This window comes from Cydia fagiglandana, chromosome 27 (assembly GCF_963556715.1).
Source record: "Cydia fagiglandana chromosome 27, ilCydFagi1.1, whole genome shotgun sequence".
NCBI classification, from domain to species: Eukaryota; Metazoa; Arthropoda; class Insecta; order Lepidoptera; family Tortricidae; genus Cydia; species Cydia fagiglandana.
This window is the reverse complement of record NC_085958.1, coordinates 789,228-803,480: the sequence shown is the minus strand read 5'-3', so window position 1 is coordinate 803,480 and position 14,253 is coordinate 789,228. Positions and strand designations below refer to the sequence as shown.

At 38.4% G+C, this 14,253-nt stretch overlaps 1 protein-coding gene across 1 annotated transcript in view; it reads right to left on the bottom strand.

The window, feature by feature from the left end:
• The window catches only part of LOC134678010 (cullin-2), a 38,831-nt gene extending 25,360 nt beyond the window's left edge, over positions 1-13,471 (bottom strand). Inside the window, exons 1-8 of the mRNA XM_063536450.1 lie at positions 13,258-13,471; positions 12,008-12,167; positions 11,078-11,202; positions 10,664-10,759; positions 9,159-9,252; positions 8,402-8,476; positions 6,410-6,571; positions 3,357-3,510 (exon numbers count right to left, since the gene is read on the bottom strand). Of these exons, the coding sequence (XP_063392520.1) occupies positions 3,357-3,510; positions 6,410-6,571; positions 8,402-8,476; positions 9,159-9,252; positions 10,664-10,759; positions 11,078-11,202; positions 12,008-12,070 (769 nt within the window). The 5' untranslated portion in view covers positions 12,071-12,167; positions 13,258-13,471. The remainder of the gene's footprint in view (positions 1-3,356; positions 3,511-6,409; positions 6,572-8,401; positions 8,477-9,158; positions 9,253-10,663; positions 10,760-11,077; positions 11,203-12,007; positions 12,168-13,257) is intronic.
• Positions 13,472-14,253: the final 782 nt, after the last annotated feature.

Genomic DNA, 14,253 nt, shown 5'->3' with positions numbered 1-14,253 from the left:
AAAGTACATTTGTGCGTATTGTATCTGTGCAAACAAAATAATGGTTTTACTTTTTCGCATCAATTAAATAATTTTCTGAGCAACTTAAGTAATATCGTATTAAATAACCCTGATGACAAATTCTTGGTAATTGGAGATTTTAACATGAGCAATATTGTATGGACAGCGCAGGACTCCGTTATGGTACCGTCTAATTATGTAAGTAGCGACGAGTGCAGTTTTGTTGACGAACTTAACGCTGTTAATTTTAACCAGTACAATGGCATTGTAAATCGTTTCGGCAAGATATTAGATTTGGTTATATCTAATGACCTTGTATCAATTAGTCACTGCACGAGTCCTCTAGTACCTATTGACCCATATCATGAGCCTCTTATTGTTAAAATGGAGTATACTACGATTAACCCTCTACAGTCAGCTCCCTTAGTTAAATATTATTGGAATAAAGGTCCGCTATACATCTATCAATAGTGAATTAGGATCTATATGCTGGGAAGAGGAATTTTCTGGTCGCTCATTGGCCCAATCGCTGGATTTCTTTTACATGACTTTTCGTAGACTTAGAGACAAATTTGTTCCTAGCAAAAATATTAAAAAAGACAATTATCCCGCTTGGTTTTCGGTTCCTTTGAAAAAAGCAATAAAAGAAAAATATAAATATTTAAAAAAATACAGAACTTACAAAAATATTTCCGACTTAATTTCATATAATGTGTTGCGGGACAGAGTTCGTAAATTAGAACACGAATGCTTTACTACTTTTGTGCGTCGTGCTGAAACAAATATTACTAGTAATCCTAGACAATTCTGGTCATTCGTCAAATCACGATCAACCTCCCACGGTCTGCCCAGCAGTATGAAATATGGAAGTCAGTCGGTTAATACAGGACAAGATATTTGTGAAGCCTTTTCTGATTATTTTTTTACCAATTTTTCACCATCAATTAATTCGACAAGTTGTAACTCACTTGTCTCTAGCACTGAGTCAATCGCCAACATAAATTCAATTGAGGTCGACCCAGATCTCGTCACCACCTTATTGCTTAAGTTAGACTCCTCCAAGTCCGCAGGCCCCGATCAGCTCCCAGCACAATTCTTAATTAAATGTGCGGAGAACCTAGCAAGGCCGATAGTTATGCTTTTTCAGCGTTCCTTCGCAGAGTGCTCTATACCTTCCATTTGGAAGTCTGCTTTTATCACCCCAGTACATAAAAAAGGGCCCAAAACTGATATTGCGAATTACAGGCCCATTTCCAAACTATGTATTATATCAAAAGTGCTTGAAAAAATTGTATTTGAACAAGTCTATAATTCTTTAAGTAACTGTTTTAGTGCTAATCAACATGGGTTTTTGCGACGTAGATCTACAGTATCTAATCTTATTCTATTGAATGATTATGTTACTGATGCTATGGACAGTGGGTCCCAAGTTGATGTAATATATACTGATTACAGCAAATGTTTCGATCGTATTGACCACAGTTTATTAATATCAAAGCTGAATAACATCGGGATAAGTGGGGATTTACTGAGATGGTTTATATCCTATATCGAGAATAGGACCCAGGCTGTTGTGGTAAATAATTATATGTCTGGCTGGGTCACTGTTCCTAGTGGGGTACCGCAAGGGTCATTACTAGGGCCACTGCTCTTTAATATATTCATTAATGATATTGACAAATGTCTCCTGCATTCTAACCTTCTATGTTTCGTCGTGACATGAAGGTTTTCTTAAAGATAAAATCTGCTGCTGACTCTATATTACTTCAGTCTGACCTTGCACGCCTTGACGATTACTGCCAATTATACAGATTAGATTTGAATCCCTCTAAATGTTTTACAATGACCTTCTCACGCCAACGTAACTTAATCGACACTAACTATGCCTTAAAGGGCCTAACTCTTCAGAAAGTATCATGTATGAGAGATTTAGGTGTCATGCACGACTCAAAACTGATTTTTGATAATCACATCAATAGCATTATTAGTGGCGCTTATAAAGCACTAGGTTTCATAATGCGCAATTCTATTCACTTCACTCAGGCTAAGACGCTTAAAGTGCTTTATTGTTCATATGTTAGAAGTAAGTTAGAATATGCCTCTCAGGTCTGGAACCCTTGCTACCATACATATATAGACAGAATCGAACGCATTCAGCAAAAATTCGTAAAACACCTTTGCTTTAAATTGAAATATCCCTACAGTTCTTCCAACTATCTTAAAATATGTAAGCACCATCACCTTGTCCCTTTACAAAAACGCCGTGAAGTAGCCGATATTAGCTACCTAATAAGTATTACTAATGGTGTAATCGATTGCCCCGAGTTGCTAAGTAAACTGTGTTTCAAAACCCCCTCTCGTTCTAAAAGGTATCATCCCCCATTAGCAATCAAAAATGCATCTTCCAAATACAGACAGAATAGTTTTTTAACGCGCGCCAGTCGTAACCTTAACGAGTTGTCTAAAGAATTTGATATTGATATATTCAACTGTAGAATCCCTAACGTGAGACGTAATTTAGTGCAGAGATATTTCGAGTCTATTGAGTGAGCGTGTTGTCGCCTTCTTAAATACCTACAAATGTATTATTAATATTTTTACTTTAATAGTCCTCATTTTGTTACTTGTTAATTAGTATCTTTGTTACTTTCAATTTATCTTTATTAGATATGATTTGTGTTGGCTTTGTTCACATATGTGCTTGCGATAGTGCGTAACCTTAGTATAAGTAGTACCTGTTAGTTTAGTATTATGTTACTACCTGTGAGTTCCTTTAATTGGCTTTCTGTATCCATTATAATTTCTATGGTATTGTCATAGCTGTTGGTTCTCCAAATAAATTAAAAAAAAAAAAAAAAAAATATAAAATGCTTAAATTAGAATTATTGTAAAAGAGCTAACATATTATTAGACTATCAATTAATATTTGGTTTAATATTAATCGTGTACCTAAAAACAGTATAAAAAAATATTATAAAAAGTCATTGTCACCGGGACTTGATACGGATGCCAAATTTCATCGAAATCGGTTGAGTAGAAGTGGTCGAAAAATCGATTGCAAGATTTGAAGCACATATATATAGGTATGTAGATATATACAAAGAAGATACGGGGTCAAGCTAAATAAAACCGTTTAAAAACCGGACAAGTGCGAGTTGGATTCGCCCGACGAGGGTTCCGTACTTTTTAGTACCTATTTGTTGTTATAGCGGCAACAGAAATACATCATCTGTGAAATTTCAACTGTCTAGCTGTCACGGTTCATGAGATACAGCCTGGTAACAGACAGACAGACAGTGGAGTCTTAGTAATAGGGTCCCCTTTTTACCCTTTGGGTACGGAACCCTAAAAATCACCTTGTAAGACATCCCGCATGTAGTGTGAGATATCGCCGGCGCGCAGTAAGTCCGCCGCGAGGCGCGCGTGGGCCGCCTGGGCTTGGGTCAGGTACGGCTCTAAGACCAGTTGCTGGTACAGGGCGAGGGGAGCGCGTACTCTGAACGATTGTACCTGTGGGACAAAAATAGAAATATTAATAGAAGGTATTTTATTTTAATTCTTTTTTACAAGCTTTTATTTAGTTTCACCTGACCGTTGTCTGTGTGTAATCAAATCTTGCAAGTAAAATTTGATCCACTTCCCGGTTTCCGATTGACCTGAAATTTTGCATACATACGTAAGTCGGGTGACAATGCAGTATTATGGTATCATCGAGCTGATCTGATGATGGAGACCGGAGGTGGCCATAGGAACTATGTGATAAAACAACGAAACCTAATTGTGTTTGGGGTTTTTAGAATTGTCTCGATGAACATTAGTTGCCTGTGGAAAGAAAAGTACAGTCAGCGATAAAAGCTTGTACCAAAAACCGGGCAAGTGCGAGTCGGACTCGCGCATGAAGGGTTCCGTACCATAAAGCAAAAAAAAAAAAACGGAAAAAAATGCAACAAGAAAACGGTCACCCGTCCAAGTACTGACCACGCCCGACGTTGCTTAACTTTGGTCAAATATCACGTTTGCTGTATGGGAGCCCCACTTAAATCTTTATTTTATTCTGTTTTTAGTATTTCTTGTTATAGCGGCAACAGAAATACATCATCTGTGAAAATTTCAACTGTCTAGCTATCACGGTTCGTGAGATACAGCCTGGTGACAGACGGACGGACGGACGGACGGACAGCGAAGTCTTAGTAATAGGGTCCCGTTTTACCCTTTGGGTACGGAACCCTAAAAATGAAATTTTTGCCAAAAACTTATTTTAAGATTAGGGTGGTATTTATCCACTCAACCGTCCGGCCCGCAAGACTGTTTTCCTGTCAACCGTCCGGGTTTTTTTAGCGACGCACGCCCCGCGCAGCGCATTCACGAATATCTACAAAAATTATAACTACACTGCCATCTAAATTTTTTTAGAGCTAACTGTTTAGTTAGGCTAAGTTGTCGCATCAAGAGAATTAGTAAATAATGCCGAAATATTCCGTTAGATGGCTCTGAAGTCAATTATTTCTTCCCCCCTTTGGATAGTAAGGTTCCCGCGGACGGTTAAGAGCATATTTTTTTCGGATACTATGCTATCGTCGGACGGTCAAGTGGTTAGGAGAGTTAGACCAAGATAAGTCTGCAACGATTTCAATAGCACACGCAGTGCAAGTGTTATTTAGTGTTTTGACGTCCGGTCTGGCCTAGTGGGTAGTGTAGTGACCATGCCTGTGAATCTGATGGTCCCGGGTTCGAATCCCGGTAAGGGCATTTATTTGTGTGATGACACAGATATTTGTTCCTGAGTCATGGATGTTTTCTATGTATATCAGTACCCACAACAACATAAGCTTTCTACAATGCTGCTGTTTCTTCTTTTTTTCTGAAATTGCTTTTTTTTCCTGTGTTGTGTACAACAAAGTGATTAGTTGATTACTACTACTATTAGTAATATAATAGTCGATTACTAATTTCTTGAGCTTACCGTGGGACTTAGTCAATTTGTGTAAAAATGTCCCTATAATATTTATTATTATTTATTTATTCATTTTATATAGTTTAACCACACCTCGGACACTGGCGATCAAATGTATGAAACAAATGCGTTCCTACGCACACAGTCTAAGCTCGTATAGGTGAACGCGTACCATGCTTGTGTGAGTGAGATAAGGTTCGTGCTAGGGTTCCCGCCATTTTGTTGTCAAGTTCGATGACCTTAATGACTCAAAACTCATTGCGTGAATTAGGAAGACATAAGAATCGTATTATGCTGCAAGGGTCTAAGCTCGATTTATACAATAGTTTCCTATTTTGAATCAGTATAAACGAAGTAACAAAATTTTTGTAGGGAAATTCAGGCCACCAAAATATTACGTAAGTTGAAAACATGATTATTTGTTCATCTAGATATTGTGTTGTTTTCAGTGTGATCTGATAGGTTTTGTAAATATTTGTTTAATATTTGAATATTTTACGTGGCCTCCGCTCTGCGCACCGGGTGTTTAATGTTATTAATAACAACTATTTTCGAATTTTCATTTTGCATAATTAGAATTGCATAATTTTGAATGCAGAAATGATTATTTAGTATAAAAACAAAATGAATAAGAACAAATTGCATAATTTCAGAAATAATAATAATGCAGTTGCATAGTAATGTATTTGCATAACAGGCAATCAGTATAATGATCACTTTGTATACTATTTAATGCTCATAACTTTTTTTTTCCATAAAAACCACGCACGCCTTCCAAATGTCCGGGACCCCACGGTCCCGAGAATTCGTAAGACACAGACAAAATAATAATAACAATACACGCCTATACACGTCCCACTGCTGGGCACAAACATCATCTCATGATCGGGAGGGTAATAAAATGTGTACAATGTATTATAAAATAAGTCGGTTTTGGCTCGCTGAAGGGTCACAGTTCTACCTAACACTCCTCCTCGCTTCGCTCGTCGTCGTACCAAACGGCGACCTGCCTTAATAAGGTAGAATATGTAAGTAAATTGTATTATGTCGCCCGATCATTCTTTAAAATATAATTCTACATTTTAATCATAATACTAATTGTATGTTATAACAAGTAAAATTATTCCTAATGATCGTTATAAACAACGTTTTTATGATTATAGAACATTCTGTAATTTAATTATTATAACGAATAATATTATGGATTTTGTTTCTATATATTATGTTTAATATGAGTTTTAAAAGTAGTTAAATGTAATTATGCAAACTGTTTGTATTAAAATTGAACGGCACCCCTGCGCACCGCGTCGTCGCGTCCTTGCCGGCCGGTAACTGTGAAGTAACCGAGAGCGGGCGGGCGGCACTTTCAACGGGAGGCAGGCAGGGAGTGGCCATACTGTACGCTAGTACTCTTTATTATACTGTGGTTTAACAGTTATTATAGATATTACTTACGTCGACAGCGCTATGGATGGCGCGGCGCAGCACGTCGGCGTGCTTGGGGTCGGGCGCGGAGGCGCGCGCCTCGCCGAGCGCGGCCACCACGCGCGCGGACAGCGCGCCCGACAGCGGCCGGACCAGGACTCGCTCCCAGATCACCAGGCCCAGCTCGCCCACCTGATGATGAATCAATCAATGAATTATTGTTTATTTGCGGAATACGGATTAAAAAGAAAAAAAAAGAAAAGAAAAAGAAAAAAGAAAAAGAACAGAAGAAGAGAAAGAAGAAAAAGAAAGAGAGGGGATAAGTTATAAATTGAAATGTCATGTACTAAGAAAAAGTGACCAAGGCCTCCAGTGCCCCAGGCTGGAATCAAACCAGCGTCCTCTGCTATCGCGGCAGGTGGTACAATCAGTTGTTGTTACAATATACAGTCCACCATACTCTACTTAATTAATGAAATGAATGAAAATGAAAACATTTATTTTCAGGCAACTATTGGCCCATAGATAAATACCTTAAAACTAGCATACATATTATTACAAAATATATCTTAAAACTAAAAACACAATTATGGCTGCGACGCAGTTCGCAACCCCGCAGTGTCAGGGAGCCGGCCGCGGAACCGCCGGAACTTGACACCCTTCGGCCAAAACTCCTCCTTGGTGAAGGTCGCTAGTTGTTCAGTCGGAACGCTCAGCACAAAAGAATTAAAATTAAGCATGCAATTATAAAATATAGATATTGTGGCTGGAAGTTATACAAAATAAAGATGCCTTATTACTAAAATAAATGTAATTAATGGGAAGAAGCGTAAAAAACCGGCCAAGTGCGAGTCAGATTCGCGCGCAAAAGGATCCGTACCATTACTTAAAAAAAAACGGGGAAAACATCACATTTGTTGTATGGAATCCCCACTTATATATTTATTATATTCTGTATTTAGTATTTGTTGTTCTAGCAGCAACAGTAATACATCATCTGTGAAAATTTCAACTGTTTAGCTACCACGGTTTATGAGATACAGCCTGGTGACAGACAGACGGACAGCGGAGTCTTAGTAATAGGGACCCGTTTTTACCCTTTGGGCACGGGACCTTAAAAAGGATTAAAAAATTTAGTATGGTAACGTCAGTAGCCATACTTTATCCTATTGTAAGTACAAAATTTCATACGTCTGTATAGACTTACTGCGGAATCTTAGTCTCTATATATAAAACAAAATCCTCCGCCGCGTCTATCTGTTTGTATGTGCGCTATAAACTCAAAAACTACTGAACGGATTTTCATGCCAGTTTTCGCCTATCATTAGAGTGATTCTTGAGGAAGGTTTAGGTGTACAATTTGTTATGGTTTTGTGTAACCCGTGCGATGCTGGGGCGTTTTTTTAGCATTAGATATAAGGTAAACAATCTTGGTGTGTCTTTTAATTGAAAAACACATTTTAAAAATAAGTTACGGCAAATATGTAACAATTATGAATCTAATACGATCATTTATATTCTTCTGCTTTGATAAGTAATAGTCTTTGATTTTTGAAAAGCGTTTTTCAATTAAAAGACATGTCAAGATCGCTCCTCGCAAGTTCTTTCTAATGCTAAATAAAACCGGGCAAGTGCGAGTCGGACTCGCGCACGAAGAGTTCCGTACCATAATGAAAAAAAAAACGGAAAAATAATGTAAAAAAAAAACGGTCACCCATCCAAGTACTGACCACGCCCGATGTTGCTTAACTTTGGTCAAAAATCACGATTGTTGTATGGGAGCCCCATTTAAATCTTTATTTTATTCTGTTTTTAGTATTTGTTGTTACAGCGGCAACAGAAATACATCATCTGTGAAAATTTCAACTGTCTAGCTATCACGGTTCGTGAGATACAGCCTGGTGACAGACAGACGGACGGACGGACGGACAGCGAAGTCTTAGTAATAGGGTCCCGTTTTACCCTTTGGGTACGGAACCCTAAAAAAACGAACTATAGTAAATAAAATAAGCATAAACATACCTCTAGTTGCCGCGAGTCACTGTCAGGACAGCTGACAGTTGCGGCCGATCCGTATATTATCTCAGCGTCTGACACCTGACAATAAAAACACATTCTAATAAACGGTACAATAAATCATTTTGACGACCGGTCTGGCCTAGTGGGTAGTGACCCTGCCTGCGAAGCCGATGGTCCTGGGTTCGAATCCCAGTAAGGGCATTTATTTGTATGATGATACAGATATTTGTTCCTGAGTCATGGGTGTTTTCTATGTATTTAAGTATTTGTATATTATATAAATAAATAAATAATAAATAAATATTATAGGACATTCTTACACAGATTGACTAAGTCCCACAGTAAGCTCAAGAAGGCTATATATATCGTTGTCTGAGTACCCACAACACAAGCCTTCTTGAGCTTACTGTGGGACTTAGTCAATCTGTGTAAGAATGTCCTAGAGTATTTATTTATTTATCATAAAATTCATAAAAGTGGAACCACAGAATCGAATCATGCTATCCCTTTCTAATATGTGAAACTATCCCTTTCGACTATTTAGGGTTGTCAAAATTCAAGTGATTATTTTATCTGTGTTTGTGCACGCAAAGTCTAATGGTGCCAACCCTAATAATTGGTCATAGCAATGCTGAGCCGAACGGAGCCGAGTTCGACCGAAGTCAGAAGTGTCTCCCCACTGGTGGAACCCAGTTTATCACTACACCTTATAAAACTCATATGGCATTATAGTGTGGGTAAAGAAAACAGACAAACATACCTTCTGCCTCCTGACGTGTTGTAAGTTGAGGTAAGAGTAGAGGCTGTTCAGATAAGCCACGCCTTCGGAGTATTCACGCCACGCCTCCACGTAACTGACAACAGACATACAAGTACGTTAGTAAACAGTAAGTCAAAAGACTGACACCTGATACTATTAATAAAAAACCTATCGCGTTCCAAGAGTTCCGTACATTACCCAATTTTTAACTCCGTATTTTATTAGAATGAAATGTTTTAACCTTTTGAACGCCACAGACGGCAATTGACGTCAACGCAAATCGTGAGAACGACGCCAAAGACGGCTTTTAATAATAATAAATAAATAAGGAGGCGGCAGGGCAGCTTGTGGCGAGCTGTTGGGAGTAACGACCCCACGGACCCGAGTGCTCCCGAGAGTCGGTCAGGGTCTCCGCCTCCGGCGTGTCTTCCTCGGTCGGAGTGGACCCCAAGGAGACCCGCAGGACTCTCAGCTCTGGCTTGCCTTCATTGGCCGTCCAGAGAGGAGTCGCTAGAGCTATATGCTCCGGGGGTGGAAGTGAAAGATACATAATACGCGAGTTGGCACAGTGGCTGGTAACAGCCACTGAGGCGCACACCTCTCGACACCCCTGAGCCGCTCACACCGATGTTGCCCCTGGTCGTCTTCGCGACGGCAGTTTCAGGGGCCCATCTAGTCAGCGGCAAGTCACCGCCTGCCTCGATAACTTGTGAAAACATTGTTATGGCAGGTGTCCGTACGTCTTTGTAATAACCCAGTCTCATAGTCCACCCAAACTTCAATCCATAGACCGGTATACTGGTCTCTTTTTCTACAATAGTCCCAATGCCTGCTGAGACCGGTTCATGGGTGTTTATTGTTGCACCTGTGAACGGGTTTCAGCAGGCGTTCTACATGACATAAAAGCTCTCCAAGGGGCCTCTACGTGTTGGATCTGTGTCCCCACGCAAGCCTATCAAAAAACCGGGATCATAGGCCCGTGATATCCAAGGAGATACAAACAATTATAAATAAATAATAATAATAAATTTGACGTTTTTTGAAGAAAATCTACTGAAAAACAACCCACTTTTAGATTGGTATTATTTATTCACAAAACTAAATTTTACCCCCGTGGCGTCAGGGGCACGGCAAATGGATGCGCCGTTTGGCGTTCAAAAGATTTAAAAACTCGTAGGGATCGGATCAAAAACCAAGTAATTAAGTCCGACTCACGCTTACCTGCACATTTCTGATAGGTTTCCCTGTCATAGGTAAAGAACTATTTTGATCAAAATTTTAGACCCAGTAGTTTCGGAAATAAAGGGGGGAGGGATGGTCGGACAGACAGACACACGAATGATCCTATAAGGGTTCCGCTTTTTCCTTTTGAACCCTACAAACTTGTCATCTACTAGAATGACTAACAATAAGACTTCAATTGTCTTGTTTCTTTCTGATTTGTTCGGAGTATCCAATTAGTATGCAGTGGCCATAACTGTAGCAGTCACCCTACTCATAGTTACCGGTCTAGTAGTCCGTCATAAGGGTCGTTGTTCTCAAGGGGGGAGGAGCCGCGGACCCTCTCCAGCAAGCCCTCCACATGCTCTTCTAGAAATCGTCTGCAACGACAAGAAATTGTATAAATATAACATCAATTTCACAAATTCTACACAAAACGTGTAAACTTTACTTGCATACAATGGTTACGTGCGTCGACTTTGCTTCTATGGCACTATATTATGGGGTAATTTCTTTAGTAGTTAGTTATTTAACTTCCACTTCAACATTTACTCGGCAAATAGGCCACAAGGGCACATTTACACGTCAACATTAAATTTACATACAAGCAAAAATAATAACAATACAATAACAATTTTATAAAATACAATTAACTGCATCTACCAATTCGAACTAAGGGGTCATTTCTTATGAAATACCTAGTTTCGTCATAAAGCCGATCCGCAAGCGGTTCCGGGTGGGCCACACAGAGCGCGTAGACGTCGCTAAAGCGAAGGTTCCACACGCCGCGCTCCACCGCACGGAGACCCACCACTCCGGCCACCTGCAGAAAAAAAATGTTGATACTAATATTGAAAAAAAAAAGTAACTGGGTGTATCAACTTCTTTGTATTGTAACCCTGTCCCTTTGCCCTTATCATCCCTTATAAACCAAGTGTGAATAAAGAAAAACAATTTAAAAAGTAACATTCCATACCACAGAGAATCTTAAGCAGTTGCCATTAGGCACTTTTTTATATGGAAAGACACAAATAATCTGCATATTGCCTCACCAGTTTGAAGTGTTTTAGGTCACTGTTTTAAAACAATGCATATTGCACAGATCAGTGACGTTTTCAAGTAAAAGGTACTATGTACTTTGCTTACCCTATTACTAAGACTCCACTGTCTGTCTGTCTGTCTGTCTGTCACCAGGCTGTATCTCATGACATGAACTGTAATAGCAAGGCAGTTGAAATTTTCAGAGATGATGTATTTCTGTTGCCGCTATAACCGAAGTTTGGACAATTTATCGCAAAAATAAATATTGTATGGAACATGATACAATTTTATTAACAATTTCGAGTAAAATCTGGACATTTTATAAAGATAATGAGTACTAGATAATGAGTTTTATTTTATTTTTATAATGAGTACATAATATGAGTTTAATAAATCTTGTCCTATTTTGAGATATAAATGATTTTTGATGGTTTTGTGATGATTTGTCTGATCACTGGCTATATAACAATAAAAACTAATAACAGATTAAAGTTTCAAGTAGGGCTCCCATACAAAAAACGTGATTTTTTTGTTGTTTATTGTGTAATGGTTTTTTGCATTTAAAAAAAAACTTGAACAATTGTTACCGTTTCACGCAAGTTGGCCCACGTCTCCTGGAAGTCAATGTTCCTCGGCTTAAGAGACATCATCGGAGTTGATGCTTCTCTGGCCTCTCACTCCTCACTCTTCTCTTTCTTACACACTCAAGCTTCTACAAGAGGTTTGGGTGTTCTAGTTGTTATGTATCTGAAAAGAGGATGAAAAAGTTCATTTTTTTTATATTTGTTTTTTTAAGTGACAAAGGAGAAGCCAAATTGTCTGATGGTAAGCAATGACCATCGCTTATGGACACCTGCAACACCACAGGGGTTGCAAGTGCATTGCCAGCCTTTAAGATGGGAGTAATAGGGAGAGAACTCTCTTATTTATGGCGCTTGGATACAGTCAGAATGGAAGAGCTTCACTATATCTGCTCTACCAATCTTATGTATGTATGTATGTATGTATGTATGTATGTATATGTATATAAACACAAGAGTTGAAAGCAATGAAAAATCTTGTAGATGGTTTTCCCATGGGTAGTTGCGTCAGTTTATCCTCCGGGTGCAGTCTGTCCACTTGACGGATTAGTAAATAATACATTTAGTTTATAATTTGCTACTTGCGAAGTATATTTTTTATGTAGATAAATAAATTGTTTAGATATTAAGGATGCAATAAGTCCACATTTGTGCAGCAATGAAGGTTTATATTCAAATTTCGTCAAGTGGACGGAAACTGACACCGGACGAAAACTAGCACAATGACCCTAGACAGTCTTACCACATTCACCTTAATGTTTCTACTTTTATAAAACAAACCAAAATGTTTAAAGTACCTAATAAATTAATTAAACTGTTCCATAGTTTCAACACATGCTATTAAGTGCACTAAAAACTTTACAAGTAGCCATATGCTTTATGACCTTTATTTATATTTTTATGGAAAATAAACATACCTATGGTTCACTATAACACGGCTGTTTATCTAATGTCTTTAGTCTGATCAGTACAACTATTAAAAAAAAAACAATTAAAAGTTTAAAAGCCACTAGTATTTTTTCACTACAGCTGGGCGCTTCATAACAATAAACACGCAGTTTTCGCCTAGCCGGGAATCACGGGAGCTCTGAACCTATGTTTATATCGAATAAGCCGAACAAAGAACCGACTTGGCACCGTGTCAAGCCAGCGACCTTAAAATTACTCAGCAAAATTGGCAACAAGAAAAATACTAACAAACCTACATAACCAACAAAATACAGTCTTTTAAGGCATTAAAACATCACCGAACATACCTGTTATGTTCTATTCGGATAGCTTAATACGTCGAAAGACGAAAGTTACGTGAATATCAGCGGTTCCTGTTTATTTTAGGTCGAAATAAACACAAATTCATCGCACGCAATAGATTAGGAATCTGCCTACGATAAGTTTGACATTCGGAAGGTGTCATGGCGTTGTTGACAGCCGATCAGTTGCGTTTTGGTTTTGCACTGATATATTTGTAAATTGGATAAAAAACTATATTATCTTAAAGTTCTTGTTTATTATTTGGTTTAAATTATACTTTAAAATATTGAGTATATTTTGAGATCAAACATCAATTACAAAAATGCACCTATCCTATAACTTGTATTGGTGTCAAAAGATGACGTCTATGCGTATGCAGTATTATTTAGTTTTACTACTCGCCGACAGATGACGCTAACTATTACGTAAATAAAATCCCACCAAAAACATTCTGTAAAAAACTAGCCAAGTCTCGATGGAGCTGCTTGTTTATCTCTAAAAAGTAATGAAATCTAGACAAAGTCGTGCCAAGTCTAAGGTTCCTTACTGCGATTTCTTTATTATTATAGTTAATGTTGTGTGACTTGGCCGTTGAAGGGTACACAAGGGTACAAAACCAGGTGCTCCATGACACCATTGCACCAATCTGTCGCCAGAACCGCTACCCATTGACGATGGAAAATTGCCACTTGGAAAACGTTGATTCAATAACCAGTCAATTGTAGGCTTGATAAAGCTGCGTATTTCAATAATACTTATGTATGGGCGAGCCTGAAACAAACACTTCTTTTTGGTGCAATGGCAGATTGGTGCAATGGTGTTGTAGTTGACGGCCTCCTTTGATATCGATATACTTTTATACTTTTTCTATATTCTATTGTTTTTACTGTCACTAATGTCTTTCGGAAAATTACACCTATATTTTGCAAGATTTCCTCGTTTTTATTGCGAATCAAGCTCTGACCATTTCATTGGTCTTCGAGCCGGTCCTAGTGTTATGT